The following is a 26,601-nucleotide window of genomic DNA, read 5'->3' on the forward strand; positions in this document are numbered from 1 at the left end:
GGGTCCCATGCACGAAGTTTTTCTCTCCGTGTGGGAAATACAAACACTCTAAAAATATATTTAAATGTGAGAAAATGCGCCGCCTAGTGACGTCATCTGGCGACATTTTCCATTTAAACGCTTGTATTTTAGCAGATTCGATCATTTTTCATTTCGTCATTTCTCCTCCAATAATTGTTCAATTGATGAAGCAAGTGTATCTTCGTGTTCAGCTCATTTGGTGGCATCTATTCAAACACGGAATTCATCAAATTTCAGACACCCGCAAATTCTCCATTAATGGGAGGAAATTTGGCAACATGCAAACATTTTCGCAGCGATCTCCCTTCGCACGGCGCCGTGCGGTCTTGGAGCTCGGTGCGTTATGCGTATCTGAGCAGCGCACCTCGGCGGTAGTTGGCGGCGGAAAGCATCCTGTTGCCGCGGATCCGCCGCCGCCGCCGCCGCCGTCCGTGGAAAGTTGCGCAAGTTTCCGGAGTCGCTGGGTCCGTCCGGGTCCGTCCGTTCCGCGTGCCCCGACCGCGGCGATGAAGACGGACCGCGGACAGAAGAAGATCCTCGATCCGCGTCCGCATCCACGCGGCGTCGCCCCTTATCTCGTCACGAGATTACACTCCTCGCGAGCAACGGACGCTGGTTACGGAGCCACGTAATAACTACCCGCGTCGCATTCCCCGCCGCCATCAACGGGATAGGTGTTTGACATTCTTCCCGCGCGCACGAGGACGAGGAAGCAACTCAAGGTGGTGTCCGTTATCTCCTCGCGGACATCTTGTCCACGTCACTGGTGACAGCAGAGACAAATGCCCACGTACGAACTAAGGTTTCAAAAAGACTCATCGATTACCCCGCCTTGCACCGCTGGCCAATGATAGAGGCGGAAAAGTCATTGATGAGCCTCTTTGAAGCCTCTGGTACATACGTGGGCTGGACGCTGCGTAGAGAGCTCGACCTCTCTGGTATTCCAAACCATGAAGAAAAAAGTAGGATTCGTGGATCAGGGTAAACTCTTGGGTGAACGATTCACGTTATCGAATTCCAGGATTTTTGCGGATATTGGTACACTGAGAAAAAACTATGGTTTATAAACCTATTAGAGGTAAATATGGAACACCTATAATAGTCGTAAATAAACTAATGATTCTCGGTCTGTGAACCATACTAAGGTCTCTGTACCTAATTAAGGTACAGAGACCATAACTAAGGTATATGTGCTATTATTATATGTAGAGGTACTACTATTAGTGGTGTTCCATATTTACCTCTAATAGGTTTATAAACCATAGTTTTTTCTCAGTGTAGCTTACAACGTCTATATGACCCCACGGGCTGATTATTAAAATTGATAGAAAAATCTATAGACAAAGAAGAAAATGAGGCAATGAGGCAAATGTATTCAGGGATGTGGGGTAATTTGTCTTAAAAGGACTATAAATGGTTTTAAGGATGCTAAATATTGCAAGGGGACTAAATTTCCTTCAATTAGTCGGTTATGCGAAAAGCGCACTTCAAGGTTCGAATAGTGGTATCTTTCAGTTCTATGTTCAAACAATCAGTCTTTTCTCCTGTTCGATCAGCGGGGGTAGCCTCTCAAGGACATATCGATGATTCAGACCTACTATTTCGTCTAACTTTTTTTAACCGTCTACTCATTTTCGAAAGAAAAGATTCGCTGTGATAATGCCATCATCTCGAGCGATCTTTACTTCCTCGATACCAACTTCTACAAAACATTAGTTCCCTTTGAAGTATCCAGATCATTTTCTGTCTGGTTTGTATTGATCTGTATGTTGATTCACTCGTTTTCTTTCCTTTCGCATCATTCCTAGGAAGGTCGTATCTCGCTATAACGCCCTTTCTCCTTGAAACGTATCGCTTACTTTTCTAGCCTTGCGTTTAAGTCTCCGCGGCTATTCATGAAGTCGGCGCTTATCGTGAGTGGGCTTAAAGAAAAGTTCTAACGATTTCTTATTGGAAATACTTGAATGTCTGCATTTTCCTCAAGTTGAGTTCTCGTTCACTAACCCCCCCCCCCCCTCCACACACACTTATTTTAATTTGTTATTGAATTTCTACTGTCGTTTTATGATGATAACAGTTCAGCGGTGGTTTCGCTTGAAGCGACTTTTTGTGATTTTAATCGTTACTTTTTTGTATTTAAATGAAGGCTTTGGAAAATATTTTTTTCCACAAAGCACATGGACCATTTCTGATGAGAGGACCATTGCCTCTCCAAATTAATCATCCTCCAAAATCCAGTCCTTACGCTAAATTCAGCCCTATTTTTAAGGCAACTTAGCCAATAAGTTGCACAATTCTCTCAAAATGAAAATCACCACAGCTTTTACTTACGGAGGTATTGCCTGTGAGACCCTGATGAATAATGCTATCCATTCCGTTAACCATATAAACCATGATGTCGGGAAACCAACCATGCAACTCGTGTGTTCACGTGAACGCTATTTTTCAGTGACGATTCTTGTAAGTTCGCAACACTTTTTTTCCTCCCCTAAAATGAATGTAAAACGAGTATTGCCGAGACAGCCTGCCTCACCTAGAATCGATATATTCAATGGATTTCAATGGAGGATTAAATGTGTTGCCGACTTGCTGGAATCGCCACTGCCATTATTTTTAGATAATTTGTTGGTATCATCCAGTAGATCATATCTCATAGACACGTGCAACTAATGCGATTGGAACAAAGAAACCGCTTTCAATGGGCTGGTAGAGACAATCGAATTTCGGCGATAAGTCCGCAAGACAATGTCACCCGCAACCGACAATCGCCGGTTGCAATCGCTCGCGTATGTGAAGTCAAAATCGTCATTTTCGGTCCGAAACACGAAGACGTGAGTCCGGGCTCGTGTCTGGCGCTCGACGTCCACCGCCGCGACGACTCATAAAAGTGGGTGATGACGTCACTAATCCGACTTCTTGATTGTCACCTTGATTCGCTCGAGTTATTCCCGGTTACTCAACCTCTGCACCGAGCCGATCCGAAACGCTGTTGCCAATTCTGGTAGTCTAATCGTTCATAGCACCTCTGCTTAACACGACGTCATTTCGATGGATTAGTATCAGTTTCAGGGGTGCGCTGCATGATACTGCAGTGCTAAGGAGGAACATCTTATGAACATTCGAGAGTTGTCGAATTTCCCTCGATAAAATTTTCATTTTTGAGGATAATTGTGAATATTTTTCCTTGAAATTTGCAGAAGTTTTAGATCAAATTATAAACAAAATTATTTGGGTAATTGTTCAGAAAAATATTCAAAAATTTTCCTGATAATTAGTTATTTGCCAGGAGAAATCTGGCAACGATTGAAAGCTCATACGGCGTTTTTCCTTTGCACGGCATCAGGATAGCTCCGTGCCGCCAACCGTCGTTGTCTATATGACGTTGCAGCTGGAAAATAACCTTATTGATTGAATTGATATATTTCGTAACAATAGAAAATGCTTCGGTGAAACTGAGTATTAAATAGCTTTATTCGTTTAAATTTTTAAAAAAGTATTCAGTGAAGGCTGAGAAAGCGTCACAAGAGATAGTTTTTATTTTTCCTAATCCTGGTTAAGAATTAGACTGGGACAGGACATGTGCACTTTTGCAGATGATACCTTCTTACAGTCTGTGATTTTCGCAATTTAAGCCCATTTTACTCATGGACGCCTAGGTGTAGAGGCTGAAACTGCCGTACAATGCCCTGCCAGTTTTTCAAAATGAAGGGGAAAAAGGTGTGTTCACAGAATTATTGTAAAACTATACCGAATCAAGGACACAAGTGAGAATTCAGTCAATGTTTTTGCTGTTCGTGAATCTAGAGTATCCTAAGTATGTGCAGAATAAAATTTCCCTCTTTGGCCCTCCTCAACATCGATGATGGTTATTCATGATGAAGGATTTATCATCGCTTAACAAAGCGATGTAACAACATGATGTTGGTGACTATATTCCCACCAATTTTTTTTGAGATGAACGTGACGTCATTAGTAAATTCACCTTGGCACTATAAAATTCTTCCAACCTTTTCTGAAACGTCATGCCCCGAAAATGCTAATTTCAGCTACGTGTTGTCGACATTCCCCACCGCGTCGTCCGCATCGCCAAAATACCGCCAATCAAATCAATATTTTGTCCTTAACGCTTCAAATGGGGTATTTTCAATTTGTAACGCAACTATACTTACCCATTCAACATTTTGAGCTGACACAGCTATAAAAATAAAAATGCGACAACTGTTTCCTAAAATACCGGCGAAATCGATATCAAATATCCATGTTCATCGAATGAGTAGCAATGTAATTGCCGAAACGAGTGCCAATTTTGCGGTTTCGCTCACCTCGTTATTTTAGCCCGTATTCTTGTATATGTATATGAACTCGTAACACACAAATAATGAACTTTCAAGCCGACTCAACTTAAAGTTGGAAAGTACCTTTTATGGTACTATGCTATTTACCGTATACTTTTTTTCCTACTTTAGTTTTCACTTTCAAATCTACTAATTCCTTTGTCGGACATGCCTGCCATGCTTTGAACAATTAAAGGTCCCGAGAAGGTATTTTGTAGGTGACACGGTGAAATCCTGAAATTTTCGAGCAGAAGTTATTTCTGGCACGTATCCGAACGCTGTCTAAATCAAGCAGCCAAAAAACGTCTGGTGAGGTAAAAAAAAATCATGCAAGCGAACAACAAGGGCAAGGCATGCATCGCAGAAATGATGTCGAATGCGGTTTCAGAAAAAAATCCGAATGTAACCGGTGACTTGACTGACGGAGGGAAGGGGGTATTTTTTGCGGGCTTTCTCTCAATCACCTCACTCCGTAACTCAGTTGCTCTTCTCTTTTCCTCGGAGTCAAAGTTCTGCATGCGCGAATAAAGCGTAAAGCTGGCATACGGCATGAGACACAATATTACATTTGTTTTAAATAACCTGATTTCTCATTCAGTTAAATGCAAAACAAGGCAGGTTTTGTCTTAATTTGTCAGCTTCTCCTATTCCTCATCATCCAGCATTGCCAAATCAGATATTCAGCTTTTTGAACTTTCAAAAATACAGATGAAACTACTGTCTCTCGCTGTTGCGCAGCAAAAAAATTCAAAATTGAGCCTTAACACTGTCAAAAATTTAAGAAATCCTTTTTTTAAAAATAACAACATGTTGAGATGAGCTCACTTAGTTATGGCTACAAAACACTCTCTGATCAGTGAACATTTCGCGTCTATACGCCTAACATCTTTTAAAAAAGATATAACTATTGAACAATTTTTGAAGTATATTTTTAGAGGGAAAGAATTCCTCAATGGTAGTTTAAGGTTCTTTGAAGCGGACAGAATCGTTAAAACTTCTCTCAATGTGTGGAACTCGTTGATTCTAATGTTAGGGCACAATAAATTGTGTAAACCAACCAATACTGTCTTCTTAAAATTTCTTCTAAATAGATTCTAGACCGTACGTCATATTCATAATATTTAATGGCACTAAACTTAAATGTGACCAAAGTGTCTCTATAGTTTTGCCGGAAATATTTCGCGAAAGTTCGTGCTCAAAATTCCACTTTACTCGGTTCCTTCTTCCAACAATTTCACGCACCATAAAATGAAGAATCGTAAAAAATTATTAAGGGTAGACTGCCGTGCTAAGATAGAACGCCGTATGAGCCTTCAGACGTTGTCATATTTCCTTCAATTAAAATACGAGTTTACTGGGAAAATTTTGAATACTTTTCTTCAAATTTGTCAGAAAATTTTGTTCGCGCTATAATCTAAAGTATCTGAAAATTTCAAGGAAAAATATGCATAACTTTCCTCAAATATTCATGTTTTATCTAGATAACTTTTTATCTAGGCAACTTTTTAATGTTCATACGAGGTTTTTCCTTGGTACGGTAGTAGATGAGTGGGGTCACTTAAAACAACCATAATTTTGTAGATCTAACTGATGTATGTATGACCAAATTGTTAACCCCCCGACCTCAATATTATTTTCGGTAGACTATATTTTTTCGATGAAAATCGCTTAGCCCATTCTCAGAAATGCACAGCTGCTCCAAAAAATCGGCAACGAAAACTTAAGAGAAGCCAAGAAATTCTATATCCTCATTTCTGCGGGAACCTGGAGCTCGGAATATCCAAGCTCAACATCGACCTAGAGTTCCAGCCACAGAAAATGCGGCAGGTGAGCTTGAGCTTGCACGAGAAGCCGCCATTTGAACGTGCATGAACCAGCGTTGCCATTTTGCTCAGAATTAGCCCATTTTAAGCTACGGACACTCGGCTCATGTTCCGCAGGAAGTTGGCAACCGTCACAACGAGGAACTAGCCAGTAATCATCCGTCTTATCGCGGGGCTCCAGTATCCATTAAAATCTGCCTTTTCCCGCGCTGAGACGAGCGGGGTCTAAAAATCACGTTCGGGCATGGCAGTTCACCTGCCTTTCCAAATAGTGTTGCCATGTTTATGTTACACTTTTGCGCGTGTACTCCTCATCTATCAATCAAGATTCAGAGTAAAGTAAGCGAGTTTGTTTGTCCTTTTATTTATTTATCTATTTATTCAGCGTATAGGGCTACCATTGGCTGCATACTCGAGTGAATTTTCTTTTAAAACCAAGTATGGAACACCGAAAAACTAGGCTCAACTCTATAAAATGTCACAGATTCGAGAATGAATGGTCTGTGCATGCAATATCATGCTATTTAGTGAGGCTAAGGTTCAAAATCGTTACTTACGATTTCCGACAGAGTAGCAAATGACCTTTGCCTCTGTATTGCGTAATAACATTTAATGAGGCTATTCTCCTCGGGTTTAAAGCCCCCTATTACAATCCATACCGTGTAATTTTTTTCCTTTTTTGGAGGGGGGGGGGGGGACTCATGCATACGTACATTTAAGTTTGCTTTACATTCGGTTCAGCGCTTCTTGGCGCTCTACAACACCGAACCGAACTTTAATATCTTTGTTATATTTTTACAATTTATTGGGCGATAATTACACAAGTTTAATACGTTTTTAGACAAACTCTCAATTTGTTTTTATAACTGGATATTCACAATAGGATACGCCAACAGAAAGTTTTTGAAAAGTCGGTTATTTTGTCAATAAATTATCGTGTTTTTTATTTTTATTTTTAAATTTAAAACGCCGCGGTAAATAAAGTAGATAACACTCCAAAATACAAAAAAAAAAAAAAAAAAATAGCTTTCTGAAAAAACACAATGCGTGTGAAATGCTTTTGAAACATTTTGAAAAGTAGCGAATGGCTTTTTAAGCGGATAGTAAACAGCGATAGAGCTCCTCTCTTATCAACCAGACAAATTAAAGTCACTCGGAGCTCTGCGTTCTTACAAGGTACCCCTGTTAGACGTGAGATAAACCGGTGCTTTAATGGGCTTCCACCTCAGTCGGTCCATCATCATTACAGCGATTAACAAGATCGAAATCAGAGTAACTCAATATACTCTTATTCGCGACGTGGTGTAGAATAATAACCGAGTTTGTAGCCCTTTTACGTGCGAACATGTCAAGAGCAATTATTCCGAATGTAAATACCTGCATAAAGAAGAGGGACTACCCACCCAGGAAGGGCACCCATTTCTCCGCCCAGCAATTCAACGGTTTTAGCTGAGAATAATATCATTGAGGTGTGTACAAGTCTGCAAGTATGTGCTCAGAAAATCTGAACTGTTGTAGATGTGATAAGAATACTTCGAATTGAATTGAAAAATCGAATGCCCATAATTTATGCAATAAATGTAGCTCTTGAAATTGAATTGGTTTCTGTTAGACGGGCGTATCTCAAGAAATGCAGGAGCCATAGCGTCCTGCGAAAGCCAGGGCTCAAGAGTTTTTAGACTTACGGACGTCTCACGCCCATCCAACAAAAACCGATTCAATTACGGTAAATCATGGGCAAATCCATCAGGTTTTCTGTCCGCACCGTTTTTCAAAGATTAACGTACCAAGCTTGGTCGGAACATTGAAACTGTCATTCGGAAAAGTGAAACATTTGAAACTTTCAGGGTGTTTGCAAGTCCGGAAAAAGTACTGATTTTTTAAGGGCGGTCTGGAGGAACAACTGAAAAAGTGCGGAAACGCTAGGAGTTCGGAATTTTGTTTTCATTTTTTTGGCATTTTTGTCCCACTTTGAGCGAGGAATTCAAATTTTCGAAATACTTCGAATTTCTTCAAATGGAAGGTACTGAAAAAGTACTGAATTTCTCTGTTGAGGAGGTACTGACTTTTCTGGAAATTTACTGAAAAAGTACTGTAAAAGTACTGATTTTTGGCCCGCCTGTTTTAGTAGACACCCTTACTTTTGAATTTAATATACGAGAAAATAATCATTGTCATTGAACACGAAAAAACTCAAAAGAAATACTTGCGATTTGTATCGGCTTACTCGATTCATGTAAAATCGTGCCCTCTTTTTTAGATTTCTTCTTAATTGCCTTGGTCTCTGAGGTCGAAGAAAACTGGTCGAGTTGCGCAGCGGTGAGGGGTTCAGGGTAGGACCCCTTGATAAAGGACTGATTCAGTGACCACGTCTTTCGACTTACGGTTCCACCCGAAAAAATTGGTTGTTTTGATATCGATCGGCACGCTTTTAAGGGCGCCACACTCTACAATGTCGATGGACTCAGCAACGTAACCACTAAATCGGTCTATTATAAAACTCGAATTTAACTAACACGTAATCGACCCTCACATTACAGTCCACAAAGCAGACTCCGTCGAGAACATTTAAAAGGTTTCCTAGGAAAATATCATGTTCCTGTGTTATTTAACTCCTGTGCGGGCTTATTTGACCCCTTCATCACCTTCCCCCCTCACGAGTGCACCTACAATCGCCTCTTTTCTTCTACGTCAGCGTGTCAGCTGCTATACTGCCCGACAGCTAATCCATCTTTAATCAGTCGTCCATTATCTGAGCCTAGATGTTCCGATGGTTTTAGGTAGTAATCCCTCCGTTGTAGCCTCAATATTCCACTTCCACATTTTCTTAGCGCTCTCGCAAATACTGCTCGTGACCCAGTGGCGAGGCATGAATGATCGATTATCGATATTTATCTATTTGAAGCTGTGGCAAAGAATCGATTATTAAGGTATAACCTGTTTATCGATCCTTTTCAATCGGTTCAAATGGCTAATCAATTGATGTATCGTGAAGCACACCACGCCATTGTCGTGACCATGCCGTGACAAAATGCTTGATCAAACTAACTATCATTTAACTATCAAATCTTTTAAGTCCATTAAAAATATCGATTAGGGCGAGGAAAGCTCACCAAAAATCGATTTACATTTAAATAGAGGAAAAACAGCGTTGCCAACTTTCAAGAATCACCACTGCATCAAGCATAATGTGGCGAAAATTTGTGTCGACTTCCGAACTTCACCAGTCACCTCTGCCAACCCTTTAGGCCTGAATACACGCTCAAGCTGTCAATTTCCGATCAAAATGATGACAAAAATGGCGGTCAAATTTTTGCAGGCTGCAAAAATTTGGTGGTCGATGGTGCGCACCAGTCACCATTTGATCGGAAATTGAAGCGTGTATCCAGGCCTCATGAGATTAGCAAACACTGGAAGAAAACACATTGGATCTAGAGTCCAGACTCTTGAAAACATTGACAAGAAAAAGGACTCTTGATTCAATCAGATTAAGCTTAAATCAAAAGGAAATCCGCTCAAATTAAGAGGCTTGGTTCTTGATTTAAGCTTAAATCTGATCGAATCGAGAGTCCTTTTTCTTGTCGATGTTTTCAAGAGTCTGGATTCTAGATCCAATGTGTTTTTTTTCCAGTGAAGCGGGGTGCATGTAACCTATTGTCTCTGCTTGCAACGAATCAACGTAACAGTTGTTGACCGATGAGGTAATTGCCGGTGTTTGTGGGTTATAGTCGGGATCTCATCCTGCTCATCGGTGTACTTCTCGGACCGGGATAGCGGGATATGCTCCTGGGAGGACCAGAATGCGCCTGCCCGCGCGCCCGAGGGCCGCCTTCCGGAAGTGCACAACTACAACATGGTGCTCGCGCGATCGGCCTACAGCTGCGACCACAAGTACGAGGCTCAAGAGCTCGCCGTGTACTGCGAAAAAGAAGGTAATCCCGCGCAACACCACACAACGCACTCACCTTCGGGGCTTTATTACACCGTGCGAAAGAAAAACGTCGTATCTGCATCCTGACGTTGCCGGATCTCCCTGGATAAAATTCGAATATTCAGGGTGATTTGTATTTTTCTTTAATTTTCATTTTACGGAGGAATATATGGACCGCGTTTAACAGAAAGGAACCAAGCCACATCAGCTGTCGCTATATTTAACTGGATTTTTTTTTTTTTTTTTTTTTTTTTTTTGCGAGAGAACGTTTAGGCGGATTTCTTTGAAATGTGTAAGGAATTTGCTTCGTACTATGGAGAAAATTTACTAAAATTTGCTCGAAAATCCGCATACAATCGTTTCCATGTCAAAAATTAAATTGCCCACTTGAATTTGGCATAGCTGATGTGGCTTGGTTCCCTTCTGTTTGACGCGGTCCTTATCGCCATTCGTCACCTTCCCGCCGAAGTATCACAAGCTCCATGCGACGTTTCAAAATTTCCGCCGCCATTTGATTTTTTTACAGTGTAATTGTTCAACGAAGCTGTCCGAAAATGTCCCTGAAATCTTTTGGCTGCCGATAAAATTCGGTGAAAATTTTCAAACGGATTCAACCAACAATTTCTCTGTAAAAAACTAACATAGCGGCGGAAATTTTGAAACATCGAATGGTGCTTATGATACTTTGGCCAGAAGGTGACAATTTTTGTCACCGAAAAAAAAGAGGTGCTGTAGTAACATCCTGGATGTTAAAAAAATGTGCGACAACTCTTGGATGTTGTCATTATCACTCTGGCTGTTGAAGAAACATCGTAGGATGTTACTTTTACATCCTATCATGCTATCATGCTACGTTAACTGCCAGAGTGTTAATAGCGACATCCCAGAGTTGTCGCACATTTTTTTAACAACCGTAACATCCGATATGTTACTACAGCATCTTTTTTTTCGGTGTACTTTACCTCACAGTATATAACAAGTTGAGTATGATTACCTGTCAAGTGAAAATAAATACTTTATTCTGGGAAATTTGGCAACACTCAGATGCTCGTACGTCTATCTTCCTTTGCACGTCTGTTTATTACACCGTGCTTGCTTTTTTTTCATCGCACGCTCGTCCTATTGGACCGCTTGTTTTGCATGATAGCATGTTTATTGATTAACAACTATCCGCTGGCTTTCTCCTTCGTTAGATAGCTTGCAAGCCGTAGACTATCTATTTTGATTTTCTTGTATTTTTTGGTACCTGCACGTTATTTGGACGCATTTATGCAAAAAAAGTCTATCTGGATTGAAATTTTCGAAAAAAAGACATAATTCGCAATAGTTCATGACTATTAACATTTAATAAAAATTAACTTATACGGCACAAGGAGGATCAAAACGATGTGCCGTGGAGAGAGACGAGGAGAGTTCGCAAAAACCACTTAAAAAACGTCATCCATAACACTCAGTTACGAATTTTTAACTTCCTGCAGTTAGATCTCTTCTGCGTAATTTAATTCTTAAGACTCGAAACATTTTTCGAGGCGAGTATTGCATGGATTCTTTAGAGGAAGCCATTTGAAACGTCATTGCTTATCTGCGTACCGATGCATTTGCTTACTCTGCAATTTTTGTCATTGCTCAAGCCTTTTATTAAAAAAAATTGTAGTTCTTGTTAAATTTTAAGTAAAAATTTAATTTTGTGCCAAAATTGTATAATTTGCTAGTGCCTAAAGAATTTCGTATCCGGTAATTTCGTATTTCAATGCCTATTTAAGTACTACCTTTCAAATTGGTCTGAGAAGTTGAATAGATTTCATGCATGTTCATCCATTAATGGCTTATCTAGTAAACTGTAAGTATATCGAGTCGAAACAATACCTGTCAACGTTAGTACCACCCACGAAAGTAATTAAGCTACCGATGAACATACGATATCAATGAAAAACTGAGTGATCTAAGCCCAACAGAGAAACAAAAATAATTTCAAAAACATAAATTATCCGAGTAAAAAAGTATATCCAAAATTGATAGCCAAATCATTTAAAAATTCTGAGAGGAAACAGACCCAGAAAAAGTGACGGCGATAAATGATGAAATGCGGCAACATAGTTTAACGCACTTAGTCTCATTACTTCAGGTTCAAAGAGGTCACTGATGATTGTAAAGTCCCAGTATACTTTTCCCCTTTTTTGGCGCTCCTTGAAGTCATTCCTTTTAATCAGGGTGGCGCGTCCAGGCTAGGTGAATTTTTTTTCTTTCAATCTCCCTTTGAATCCATCCGTTTTCAATTTTATTGTCGATCTGTTTCAGTTGGAGACGAAAATGGTTCGATCGAGCAAAACACGTACGTGAATGTGGAGACCCTCGAGGAGGATTTCAGCGAAGAGGATTACGATGACTCTTTCGACTCGGACTCCTCTTTCGAAAGCGATCAGAAACTGCCCGAGAAGGTATCGTATCCCATTCTTTTCAACCTACTCACTCCTCTCCTCGGTCTTATAGGTCAGGGATATCTCGAATAAATTCTGCGCTCTATTCAAACACACTGGAAAAAAAACACATTGGATCTAGAGTCCAGACTCTTGAAAACATTGACAAGAAAAAAATACTCTAGATTTTTGCTTGAATTAAAACGAAATCCGCTTAAATTAAGAGACTTGGTTCTTGATTTAAGCTAGATTCTGATTGAATCAAGAGTACTTTTTCTTGTCGACGTGTTTAAGAGTCTGGACTTTAGATCCAATGTGTTTTTTTCCCAGTGCATGGCGCCTGAATCACTGAAAACCTTCGGGATCAGCGCACAGTGGATCGAGTCAATTAGAGAGGTCGGACATCAAATTTTTGACCGAAACAGCAAATTTTGATGTTTATTTCGTCACATTTCAAATTTTAAGGGAAGCTCCTAGAAGAAAATTTCACGGAGAAACCAGTGGAACTACTTTCAGAACCTCAGAAGTTTGTAGTAACGGAGTTATGAGCGTTTAAAGTTTCCGAATTTTGTCCGGCCTTTCCTAGTTTTGACTCGATCCACTGTGTGGTGAGATACTAAACTTTCATCCTGACTTTTTTTTTTTTTTTTTTTTTGGTAGAAACAGCAAAAGACACAGCTGTTGATTATTCTTCTTCTAAAAATATAAAACATGAACGGAGACTTGCAACGTTGCAATCGCATGTACGCAGTTTTTGACTGCATGTAGCCATTGATTTGTCGTTTGCCTTCCAATCTAGACAAAGCTGTGGCTCCCTAAAAGTTGTCATCTCAATTTTGGTTCGATATGAAAATATTGATGATTAAAGCACAAAAAAATCAAATTAGAAAATTTCTAGAGATAATGTTGATCATTTTTATCCCCATCAAATACAATTTGACGAAAAAATTACCAAGTATGCTGTAAGTCGAGGAGAGTTTTCTTTTCCTTTCTTTCTTTTTTTCAATTATTTTTGTTATCGTTTTACGTAGGCAAATGAATGGTATTCATTCTAGTGCCTCACTTAAGGAGTGCTAGATATTAAGGATTGTCAGGAAACTAAATGTAGTAGGCTGCTTTACTTTGATCGGACACATTCGACGAATGCAAAGTGAAGCAGACCAGAATGTCAACGTGTGACACCTGAAAGTGCATGGGAATGAAAGAAGGCGTCTTATCTACATCCATATGTCACTGCGTGGTTGTGAACATGTAAGGCCTACATATTTTACGTCGGAGGTAAAGTCTTTATCTTTCCGACTGAATTAGTTGAATACCGGCTCACAACCATCACCGAGCTGTGCTATGAAATTTAATATGCTCATGCAGAGCGAAAGAGAAAATTAGAATATTGTAGCGCGCAATCTACACTCGTAAACGCTGAGTTGATATTCTTGTGAAAGTTTTGAATTCTCTGTCTAGTGCAAACAAATACCTACAAAATTCTTTGAATTTTTCATTGGTGCAACTTCACGCCGTCCAGTGAAGGAATAAAGAAAAAGAAATTTCTGTACGCTCGGTCACAGTAAAAGCTGAGTCTAATTAGTTTTTGCTATTCTCGTCACAATATTGCAAATTTATTGGAAGCAAACAGTCTGTTGCAATTATATCGATTGCTCCACGGATTAACTTGTAGAATCTTTAATATTCTAGAGTATTGAAATTCTCAACAAAAAAAAATCTCCAGCAATCTGAGAGTCTCACTGAACTGACAACGAGACAAACAATGAAACAATAAAACCTAAAATACCAATAGTTATTAAAAAGCATAAATTATACCCAACCTTCCGGATACTTCCAGTTTCCCGGCTTCACTACTAATTAAATGAGACACAATACCACACCCTGGTAAAATAAGAACATAAATCTCTGGATGGCCAAAAAACCAAAATAGATGCTGGTATAAGATAGGGTCACCCCAAAGGATCATAAAGGATCTAGACACGACAAGGATCTGTACAGACTGACCACATGATTCCTCATCAAAATTGAAAATCATACGCCAAACGTGTTAAACCAGGGTGTCTACAAGTCCGGAAATAGTACTGATTTTTCAAGGGCGGTCCGGAAGTACTGAAAAAGTGCGGAAATTCCGCAAGAAGGTCCGGATTTTTTTTTTTCATTTTTTGTCATTTTGGTCGCAATTCGAGCTAGAAATTCAAATCTTTAAAATTCTTCGAATTTCGTTGATTGAATGTACTGTAAAAGTACTGGATTTTTCTGTAAAGAAGGCACTAAATTTCTCGGGAATGTACTGAAAAAGTACTGATTTTTGGCCAGCCTATTTTAGTAGACACCCTGATGTTGTATGCATGTATGTATAAGCCGCTTTTACGGCACGCTAGGGCGCTCTGCGACGCCTACTCTCCACAGGAATCTGTCATGGTAGAGATCCTCCGGAAGTTGGTATCTCTCCATCTCTTCACGGATGCCTTCTACCCACCGTTTGGCTGGACGCCCTCTCCGTCGCCTACCTGGGGGGACCCACTCCAACACCTTCTTCGGCAACCTGGTATATCAGCCATTCTCTGCACATGCCCATATCATACCAATTGCTTGGTCATGATATCACCCTGATGTTGTTATCCTGTTATTTTTTACCATTCATTTTGTGGTTTGTTTCAGTTGCCGGAGCCACCGCACGCGACGCAGAACATCTACGGCCTGGTGAAGCAAGCCGGGAAGCGAATGCGGAAGCACTGGTCGCTGAGCTCGCTGGGGCTCAACCGAATCCGGAAAATGAGCATCGGCGCGGTGCCGTTCCCGCAGCCCCCGAAGGACCCGTACCCGCCCACCTCGGGCGCCACCACCAACGGGGCAGCCAACGGCAACGGCCTCAACCGCCGTCGCTGGTCCTCCTTCAAGAGCAAGTTCCGCAACCCCACGCACTCTACCTCAACCTTCTATCTCAACGATGAGCCCAGCGACGCCACCGCCCCGCCCCTCCCCCTCAGCCTGCCCCCCAGAAGCGAGGAGCTCCCCCTCCCCGCCGAAAGGCCCCCGCCGGACCCTCGTCGCCTCAGCACCGCCAGGCCCAGCTCCCCGCCGCCACCCCCTCCGCCCGTTAGACCGGCAAGAGGTAAGAGGTCAACCGGAGTTTCAATTTTTCACGAAAAATAAAATCTTGAAATTTCAACAGGGTGTCTAGCATCAGGAAAAACCGAAAAATATCAAGAATGTTGGCCCATCTCAAAAAAATCGGGAAAATATCAGGAAAATCTCGGGATTTTTCAAAACTAAAAAATACTAGACACCCTGTTCAAGGGACATTTTTCATTAAATTTCTGACAGATATGAAATAGCTTGAAAAATATTCTTTGAAATTAAATATACAAAGTTAAATGAAGGGCAAATAGTTTTTAATTGCTTATCGGCATTTTTTAGTGCGTGTTGCATACCCAGCCCCTGAAAGTAAGTTTCATATTTTCACGACTTTGTGATTTCCATAAAATATTTTTCGGAAATTTCCAATCTTTAAGATCTGCCATTTCATTTCACACAACCCCGCTTTCAACCCCTTCTTGAGTATTTTTTCTTGACAAACATGGTTAAAACAGGGACAAATGGTCATAAGGCCATTGGAACGTTTTGTCTGACCAAGTGACCACCCTCAAATTAACGTTTGTTGATTAATTGTGGATGAAAAATTACCAATTCGAGTCAATTTTTCACCCTAGATTTTCGACAAATTGGCATCACGCGCCCATTCTCGCGTTACCAATGGCAGCCCAGCCCTGAACGTACCCGTAATGCAGGCCCACCTCAGAGCGTTACATATTTTATAATCAGCCCCTATCCATCATGTTTTGCAATTAAAGCACCTTCAAGTTCTAATTTTTTTCTGAAGCACCTGAATGGTTTTTTAAGTTTTTTAAAAACCTTATTTGTGACCAATCACTAACCTCTTTCTTTTTTTGCTCTAGGCGAAAAGTCTGCTACTAAGCTGCAGAACAATAAAACTGAGGCCAATAATCCATCTTGGTATGCAGAATTGAGTCTTTTTGATCCGTCAATGAAGCCTTTCTCTGGATTTTCTGAAAATAATCAGATTTATTCAAATATATACTCTGATTCAAAGCTATGGGATTCCTCAAACTCCAACAGCATTCATGATTCCATGTCTGACCAAGGTAAATAGTTTGTTTTTGATTGTTGATTTTACCATTTAACCCATTTGAAGAATGAAAACAACAAACTAGGACTCGGTGATTCACATACCCGTGAAAGGTGCAGGGCCGGATTTAGGAGGTAGCCACATAGGCCGCGGCCCATGGCGGCAAATTTAGGGGGCGGCAAATTTTGCATTTTTTTTTAAATGTAGCTGTAAAGAAAAATCGTATTCAGAAAAAAAATTCCAAACGAGAATAGGTGACAAAATCTCTCATTTTCTGAGAGGGTATCTCTAATTTTGTCGTCTTTCTGTGATACAATACACGGCACCTATAATTAGTCGAGTGAAGACTAAGAGAGAAACCGAATACGGAATTTGACCTGGAACGGCGCGGCGCAGAGAGCAATGATGACGAGAACTTGAGATGAAAAGGAGAAACCCGCGACGCGGCGGTCGGCATTTAACACATATTAGCGCCTACAAGACTGCATGAATACTTCACGCGTTGCGTCATAAGAGAGGAATTACCAAAATAATCTGCGCATAATGGGCTTCTGATTTGATCGAATGTAAAAACTCGGCTTCCTGCAATTAAAATCTGACGGTGCAGCGGTCTCTACGGCCGTGCTGAGTAAGAACGCCGTATGAGTCATCAGGCGTTGCCTAAATTCCTTTGAAAAATCGCGAATTCCCATGAAAATTCGTGAATAGTTCTCCTCCAATTTTTCACTGGATATCGTTCTACTCAGGGCCGGATTAAGGGGGTGGCCACATGGGCCGCGGCCCATGGCGGCAAATCTAGGAGGCGGCAAATTTTGCAATTTTTTTAAATGTAGGTACAAAAAAAAATCGGATTTAGAAAAAAATTACAAAAAAAAAACAAAAACAAAATCTCTCATTTCCTGAGAGTGTAGTAATATCTAATTTTGTCGTCTTTCGGTGATACAAGAAACAGCACCTTTAATTAATCGAGTTAAGAGTGAGGCCAAACACGCAATTTGGCCAGGAACGGCGCGGCGGGACTGAGAGAGAAATGATGAGGAGGACTTGAGATGGAAAGGAGAAGCCCTCGGCGCGGCGGTCGGCATGTACCACTTATTAGCGCCTACAAGACTGTACGAATACTTCTCGCATCGCATCAAAAACAGTGCGGTCGCTGCGGTTAGCAGCGGGCGGCGCGCGGCGTGAAACGCACAGCGCCTGCAAAACTGCTTGAATACTTCACGCATTGCGTCTAACGGAGTGCGTACAGCAGCGGACGCATAGCGCATGCAAGACTATAGGAATACTTTACGCGTTGCGCCAAACACAGTGCGGTCAGCGCGGCGCGGCGGCGGAAGTTAAAATAATTAAACCACATTTATGATTGTTTTTTCATAATTTTTTCGTTCATTTCATATACATGGAAGGCCTCGTCCACACAGAGATAGGTTTATGGAACTTAACTTTCGCGCCAAGTTCTGTGAACTTTTGCCAGTAGTGTTGACGGGCTTTTGCAAAAAATATGTCAAACACGAGTAAACGCGTCTTATGCACCCCTCCACCCCTCCCCCTTCGGCACGTTCGTTATTGATTTTTCAAAACGAATGAGAAGGGGGGCGGCAAAATACAGGCGGCCCATGGGCGGGAAGTAAGTAAATCCGGCCCTGGAAAGATGAATTATTTGTGATTATTAGTATCAACCAACATTTATATGAAGTAATGTTAAAAGGAGAACAAGGTTAAATACACCTTATTTGACCACTAAAGGAAAATAAGAAGGTCTGATAACTGAATTAAGCCAAGGACTTGGAAGAAAATTAATACATTGATAACCTGTTTTTTAATGCATCCAGCCGTAGTCTAATCAAATTTGTTTCAATTTCTTATTGATATTTTAAGACGGTGGAGAATATTTTAATGGGTGTCTCAAATTGTAAAATCATTTCACTGACTGCACAATTTTTTTTATTTTTGCCAGCAAGCAGGGGGTGGAATAATCGGTCCAATGGTTTTGCTATGAGTTTTTTCCATACACTAAATATAATATGACGTACTTGCTCTAGTAACTTTTTACATCCTTTGTTTTTTGTATTTTCTTACCGGCATTGTTCTAATCGGCGTTTTTGTTGGTGTAGGATCAAGCCCAGGATCAGACCTGCACCTGAGATTCGCAGATGAGCCTCTGTATCAGTTTTACACTGCAGATATAGCTGAACTAGCCAGGCAAGGCTTGGATGATGATTTTGATGGTTACGAAGAAATTGGAACCTTAAGACCGACAGCTCTAGAACTTGCTCAACATCGCTCACTTTGGTGTGAACTACCTGAAGTTCAGGATTCAGGAATTTTAGGTATGTACTTAAAAACATGTCTATTCAAATCACCTACTTTCGTTGCTTTCTTACAGTTCTAATCTCTCATATCATAAAAATGGTAATCGAGGCTATCAAAATAAATTCCTTATGTGTCTTTTTTTCCTCCCAAAATCGATAGACATCTTTTATAATTTTACAAGGTCTAGAGCTACCATTCCCCTTAATATCTGATTCATATTAACAAGCCATCTTCCATCATTGACTCAATATTATTTATTCCTGAGATATGGTAGATGCTCTGCAGCCCATGACAAGATGCCGTGTTTTTTATTATTTATTCCTGTTCAATCCATGTTAATTAATTTTTTTCTCCCTTTCCAGGATCCCTAGAACCTGCTCAGAGGAAATTACAAGAAGCCAGATTTGAAGTTATACAGTCAGAGGCATCTTACTTCAAATCCTTGACTGTTCTGGACAAGCATTTTGTTCAGAGTCCACTCCTGAATGATGAAGCTGTGCTAACAAAGAATGAGCGCAGAATTCTTTTTGGGAATGTTGCAGCAGGTAAATTCACACTCAGCGCATATCAATTAATTGATAAGTGCTCGCTTCTCGGAAGTATATTCAGTTTTCAGGTTCAACTGCTTTACTTGCCAATAATGGTTGACAAGGGTCCCTCCAAAGAGATAGTGAAATATGCAAAACCGTCCTCCTTATTAAAAAGAAAGTGTCCCCAAAAATTCAGGTTTCGGCTTAAAATAAACATCTTGGAGATACATTAAGTTCCTCAAAAAATTAGGGTAAAAAATCGAATTCCTGTGAAAATAACAGGATTCTCTTTTTTTATGATCAACAAGTCTGCCTTTGCTCTCTTTTATTTTTGATACATAATTGTAACCCATATTTAAATCTGTCATCTTGATTTGTAAGGTTCCTGACTTCTTGTCATATTTTTGTTTTTTTAGCAGAAACCTATTCTATGCGTACATAGAGGGATTGTATTTTTCCTGAATTAGCTACCAATCATTATATAAAATTGACCGACAGAGTACCTTTTTGTATGTCCTTGTGTTTATCTTTCTTTTGTGGAATATTGGATAATACCTAAGGTATTTTATGAGAAAATTTTAAAAAGAAGTTTTTAAAGAAAAACCACTGCTGAGTAAGGTATCGCAGCTAAGTTACTTTATCATTTCAAGTGATCGCAAATATTTCTCTTTTATGTTACAGTGCGAAAATGTTCAGAAAAGCTCTTAGCATCATTGGAAAACTGCTGGCAAGAAAGTATTATGATGAATGGGGTTTGTGATGCTGTATTGCATCATGCGAATAAAAACTTCAGTATTTACATAAAATATTGCTCAAATCAAGTTTACTTAGATCGTACTTTAAAAAATTTGAAGTAAGTGTCTCTATCACTTTTGTTCTGTCTTTTCTTAATTACCTAGTAATCCAAGAAGTTTTCCTCGCTACCTCTTTTTCTTGTCGTCAATATGTTTTCACAATCGAAAAGCAGCAAAATTTCTTATCTTAGTGTTCACAAACTTATGGTCCTCAATGGTCATTTTTTGAAGAAATACCAATAATAATGGTCTTCTCAGTAGAAAACTCATCTAAGAGTTTTCACTCATGATCAGAAAATAAATTAGAAAAATAACAATTAACTAAATAAGTACTAAAACTTTTCAAAATATGTCACAACACAAAGTAAGAAATTTAAAACAGCATGAAGCTTAAGTATTTCAATGACAAAAACGATTTTTAAAGATTTTTAAAATTTATAATAAAATTGTGAAAAAGAAAATTAAAAAGTCCATACCCTTCTTTTTTTAAATAAAAACATTCAAAGAACATGTTGAACTTTGTCTTATCAATGTAAGTTATTGGCTCAAACATGTTTCTCCTTATAAAAGTTTGAAAAAAAATCCTTATCTAAAACTTCAGACAAAGAAGAAACACATTTAAACAATACTCATTTTTAAAAATGAATGTGTGGTTGCTAGAATTTTTTTTCCTTCGCGATAAATCAGTCATGCTCTTTTATTTATTAAGTTTTATGGAACTCATTTTAAATGGTTTATCTTCTTACAGGGAACGTAATTCTAGATTTAATGAAGCTCTCAGTCAGATAGAAAGTGATCCGATTTGTCAATCGTTGAGTCTACACTCTTTCCTCATGTTACCAATGCAGCGAATAACGCGCTTACCTCTTCTAATAGACGCAATACTATCTCGAATAGAATCAGATGATGAAGAATTTCAGACTGTTCAAATCACCTTAGCAACTTTAAATAAGGTAAGCAATTAAGCATCCATTGTTTTTGATTCCAGAGCGCATCTCTGAATATCCCAAATAATGCTCTTTACCTTTTTTGAGTCTAGTCATTTTTTCCTCCAGACATAAATATTCTCATTTTACCTTGTTAGCTCATGCCCATGAAAATTACGGTAAGACGAGTGAAAATGAGTTTTTACTTTCAATGTATGAGATGTGAATGTAGAAAGTAAATGATAAAAACCATCCTCAGAAAAAAATTTCTTTGAAAAGTATCTGTAATAAGTTTAAAGCATGGAGCTTGATTCTTAGGTTTTTTACTTTTGAATAAATAGGTATGTATGTTTTTTAAGAAAAAATGATGCCTTGACCAAGTTTACAATGCCCTTAATAAGTTGAAATAAATGAATCAAGCTTCAAAATACTCAATTTATTCAATTTTGAAGTAGAAGGTCTTCCTCTTTTGAAATTTTTTAAACTTTTTCTAATTTTTCCTATCCATCTTTTTCATGCCAGATCGTAGAGGAGTGTAATGAAGGTGCTCGAAAGTTTGAGCGTTATGAAGAAATGTTACTCTTAAGTCGGCAGCTGGATTTCTCAAGAAAAGACATGAAAGCCCTCCCTGTCGTATCCAGTTCACGGTGGCTTGTCCGGTCTGGTCATATGATGCATATCAACGTGGAATCAAAAACTACTTTTAGCCGGAAACTCAATCGGCATGTGAAACTTCATCTGTTCCTTTTCACCGATCTTCTTGTTATCACCAAGAAGAAAAGGTGAGCAATTATATTCAACTGTGAATAATTCAGTGATGAATAATTCATTTTCATTTCATTGGAATTGCACTGTTTGAAACAAGTGCAATCTACTGTTACTTGTTGTTTTGAGAAAACTGCAAAAACTCTACAGGCCTTTTAGTTACTAGATTAAAAAGTGTTTAAAGGCTGATTATAACAGAAGTAAATTGTCAAAAAGGATCCATAAACGTTTCTATCCCCTCTACTAGCTCGAATAGAGAAATTCAAACAAAAGTTACTGAACAGTATCTGTTGTTGCATGACATATGAAAATCTCGAAGTTACGTGCAAAGTTATTTGATATCTTCGAAATTCCTGAAAAGACTAAAATACTGCAATATTTTCTAAGAAAGTTGAAAAATTAAAACTCATGGATGTACCTGGTGTAAATTGGATATTAGCAGTTTTCGTACTATTTGTGCACAGTCAGATCTGAATAATCAATAATGAATCAAAAGTTACGTAGGGAATGTTCATATCAACCTATCAAAGAATGAAAACTTGCCAAAATTTTCATAAGTTCTTGTTGCTGTTTGTCCAAAAAATGTTTGAATAGTGAGATTTGTATAATGAGAACACTTGTAACACTCTTAATTGTTGATGGCATTGTATTCACCTTCCGTGACTCAATATCATTCTCTGTGCTTTATTTCAGCGAGGAGAATTATTCTGTGATTGATTACTGCGCTCGAAATCTGATCCAGATGACTGAGTTAAAAGATCCTCTCGTGCCTTCCTCAAAATTTTTAATCATGCTCACCATGCTCGAGAACCATGAAGGCAAGACTATAGAAATGGTAAGATACTCTTAAAATCTCAAATTTTACCCATGATCCACTTTATTTGTAATATTTCTGTTTAAAAACTTCAGAAGGAGGTTCGGATGACCTTTTACGGCCCAATTAGTAGGGGTGAACAAGTTAGTTATTAACCATACTCAATCAATTCATTGCTACGAAATGTATTTTAATTGTAATTATCTTCTCCTCACAAACATGCCATAAAAGAGCAATTTTTACCCCAAATGAACATTTTACTTAGGTAAGTAGTACATACATTTCAAAATTTTCGTACATTACCTAGCTGAGGTTACATAGCTTGGTTATCTAAGCAAATTGAGGGAATAGTGGCTTGGAAACAAGAGTCTTTGGATGGTGGAGTTCATCTGAAAAATATAGGCGAGTGAACACGTTTTGATCTTTCCAAATGTACATATTTAAACAGCGTATACCTCGGCCAGAGAAATATTAGCACAAATTTCTTGAAAAACACACATTACCTAACGGACACAGGATAAGCTAAGAGCAACAGAGATGGATTTTTGGAGGAGGTCAACAGGACTTTCTAGGAGAGATGATCGGGTCCGTTATGATAGAGTGTGTCAGATAATGGAAGTCGAAAATGACATCGTGTTCGACGTTATGATCAAACCGCTTGTCTGGTACAGTCATGTCAATAGGATGACAGAAGAGAGGCTGTCAAAAAAGATGCTTAATTGGGTTCCTCTGCAAACCATGATACCTGCCTGGTTTTCCAATTTCACAATTGGAATAGATGAAATTCTATGATATATTGGTACTGTTAAGTTCTTTATTTATTTTTTTAATTTTCATGGGCCTATTTTATGTTTCAGGTTCTTGCTTGTGATAGTGAATCTTCTCGTCAGCGGTGGCTGGAAGCTCTTTCTAGTCCTCAATCCTCGAATCCTGAGGAAACCCTTTACGAACAGTGGGATTGTCCTCAAGTAGTTGCCACTCATGATTATGCTGCCGATCAGCCGGATGAGTTGTCGCTCCAAAGTGGAGACATTGTCAACGTTTGCCGAAAAACGGCCGATGGTAAGAATTTTATCATATAGGTGCACTTTTTCCTTTCCCATAGCTTAAGATCAAAGAAGAGAGTGATGCAAAAAATCTTAATACAAGGGTGTGTATTTGTCTCTATGAAGAAAAATAACTTTTCAAATCCATCCGCTTGCAGTGCCTTCAAATATAGGTGTCTTGATTTTCTGGACTGTACCTAGTAGGTGAGGCTTTTGGTACATGTTACAGACATTCATTTCTCCATTTTTTTCTACTAGTGGTGCAGAAAAAGAAATTGCCAGTTATATTACTGACGGAATTTTTGCCTTAAAAATTGTAAAGTCTCATCAGTGGATTGGACTGAACTTGGACGTATTTTTTCAGGCGACACCAAGATGTCACCTTCCTCCAAGCAGCTGCGTCCTATGAAATGACCAAGAATTATAAGGCAGAAAAAACAGCTTTAAAAATCCGATTCCTTAGCTCAGAATGTGGTGAGATAAATGTTTACAATGCCCTGTGTGGGAGAAGTGCCTTTCCTAGTTGCAGTATTTCAGAATCCCCTCTAATAATTCAATTTCTGTTAGGAAAGTGAACCCATGCATTTAATTAAAATTTTTACTGAATCTTTTATTATCCTGCAATATGTTTTCAGTCAGAAAAAATTCTGGAAAAATCAATTCGTGATTTTTCCTGATGAGTAAAATTCTTTTCGACTGTGTCCAAGACATGAATTAGCAGGGATGAGAGTCCAATCAAAACACTGCAACCGAGAAGAGCCCGACTCGTACCTAGTGCTTCTATATTGAATCTGTGGCAAAATGCAGGTCTCAAACTCACTGTAAAATATATTTTCTTTTTAATTCGAAGGAAAGCACAATGGAAAGCATGTGTTCGAATTCTCATGTTCCCTTGAAAATGTTCAATTTAATTTTTTCTTTTTCAGGATGGTACCATGGCGAAAGAATTCGTGATGGGGAGAAAGGATGGTTCCCAGCAAATCACACCTCAGAGATAGTGTCAGCCCACACTCGGGCAAGGAATTTGAAAGTTCGCTATCGACTGCTAGCATTATCTGGGAATTATTTACAATCCATGCAACGGAAAAAGACCTAGTAAAACGCCAAAACTTTTTCTTTGTTTTTGTTTCTTTTTTCAAATGTTTAGTCTACTCTTTTTAAGACAAAATGAAGATTAAATTATTGTTATGTTTAATTTGTGATACTGTGATTTAAGTTTTATATAAGAAACTTATAAATTGTTTAAATTATAAACCTTCTGTTCAAGTCATTTTGTATTTAAATTTGAAGTTATTTTTATATGTTCTTTTTGCAGTCTCTAGTATGGCTTTTGTGGTGAGACAACAATCAGACTAAGCTACAGGGTGTGCGATGGTCTCTCTTTCAAACTTGCTTTTCTATTTCCTTTGAAAATATTTTAAAAAGGGGGAAAAAACCCCTCTGATAATTTTCAGTTGATTAATGAAGGATCCATTCACAAAAAAACATGGTTTGTACAGCGTTGAAAAATTCACTGCTTGATTTCAAAAGTTTTTTTTTTTTCAAGGCCTTGAAAGTGCTTGGTTTTTTTTAAAACACCTGTAATGTACTTGGATTTTTGTGGGATTAGAAGTTAGCTGATTAGATTGAAGAGAATATCAAGAACACATGTTTGTGCCATAATGTTCAACTGCATACAATGAACTTTTATAAAGAAGTACCTACCCAGTAAGTAGTAAAAATTCCACAGAACAAACAAATCCATTCCATATTTTATTCATTCCTTCCGGTAATAAAAGGAACATTCATACCGAAAGTGCGATTATTTGGATTATGTGTTTCCTGACAGCTTTAAGTCAATATATTACACTTTCAATTTTTTTAATTCATTTTTTTCATTTTTGCATCTTGAATAGCATTTTAAATTTCAAGCCTTTTTTAATAAACACTGTAATGAATAGAAATAATAATTGTAAATTCTTTGTAAAGTATCATGTGTCAACTCTAGCATTCTTTCTTTGAATTTAAAGAATAACAGATGGGTATTCATTGTTAACACTCTGGAGTTTTCTTTTATCATTTCCAATTAAGTATTGAACTCAACCTGTGAAGTATCCTTCATCCATACGTGCAGATACTGCAAATACTTAACCCATAGAATTATCTTAATGACGAAAAAAGAAAAAATCCAAAAACTGGATTTATTGAGCTGGCGGAGCTCTTATTCATGAATTCATACATTTTCAGGAAATAGAATGTAATTTCAACAAAACGAAGTTTTATGAGATCAAAATTTTAATCATTTGTCATACATAGAAATTTTTTACATTGTTAGTGATAAATTTTCTAAACTTAAACATCTATTTTTTTCTTTTAAAAAAAGAGGGGGAAAATTACACACCTAAATAAGTTAAAAATTAAAAATTTGGATGAAATTGCTGTGGGTGAGAGTGGCAAAGAAACACAAATAGAAGCAGAGAAAATTAAAGATCTCCGAAAACAAATATTTTGAAAGCCAAGGTTTGAAAGGCCCTTGAAAATTCTCTACTCGTTACGCAAAGAGGAAGGAGAAAATTCTTACAGCCTTTAATTCAAAAGATCTGTACAAAAAAGATATTCTAACGTGCTAAGCTAAATATACTTAAAAGACTCGTACATTTTTTGGTTGTTGCTTCATAATACTGAGAATGTTCTTTAACATATAAAGAGTGCAAATTTTCTTACACTAAATCTCATTGGTACCCAATAAAATTAA

At 38.6% G+C, this 26,601-nt stretch overlaps 1 protein-coding gene across 4 annotated transcripts in view; it reads left to right on the plus strand.

Moving 5' to 3' along the window:
* Nucleotides 1-25,902, plus strand: part of LOC109042198 (uncharacterized) — a 198,010-nt gene extending 172,108 nt beyond the window's left edge. For 3 of the 4 annotated variants that reach the window (XM_072300351.1, XM_019058826.2, XM_019058827.2), the window contains 12 exons: nt 9,907-10,110; nt 12,408-12,547; nt 15,191-15,644; nt 16,489-16,695; nt 18,794-19,009; nt 19,355-19,537; nt 20,204-20,375; nt 21,065-21,269; nt 21,765-22,024; nt 22,701-22,842; nt 23,679-23,883; nt 24,794-25,902. In XM_072300351.1, coding sequence (XP_072156452.1) covers nt 9,907-10,110; nt 12,408-12,547; nt 15,191-15,644; nt 16,489-16,695; nt 18,794-19,009; nt 19,355-19,537; nt 20,204-20,375; nt 21,065-21,269; nt 21,765-22,024; nt 22,701-22,842; nt 23,679-23,883; nt 24,794-24,963 — 2,558 coding nt within the window. In that variant the 3' untranslated portion in view covers nt 24,964-25,902. The remainder of the gene's footprint in view (nt 1-9,906; nt 10,111-12,407; nt 12,548-15,190; nt 15,645-16,488; nt 16,696-18,793; nt 19,010-19,354; nt 19,538-20,203; nt 20,376-21,064; nt 21,270-21,764; nt 22,025-22,700; nt 22,843-23,678; nt 23,884-24,793) is intronic. The other variant, XM_019058828.2, reaches the window with a different exon arrangement.
* The last annotated feature ends 699 nt before the right edge of the window (nt 25,903-26,601 follow it).

The sequence above is a fragment of the Bemisia tabaci genome, chromosome 5 (genome assembly GCF_918797505.1).
Source record: "Bemisia tabaci chromosome 5, PGI_BMITA_v3".
NCBI classification, from domain to species: domain Eukaryota; kingdom Metazoa; phylum Arthropoda; class Insecta; order Hemiptera; family Aleyrodidae; genus Bemisia; species Bemisia tabaci.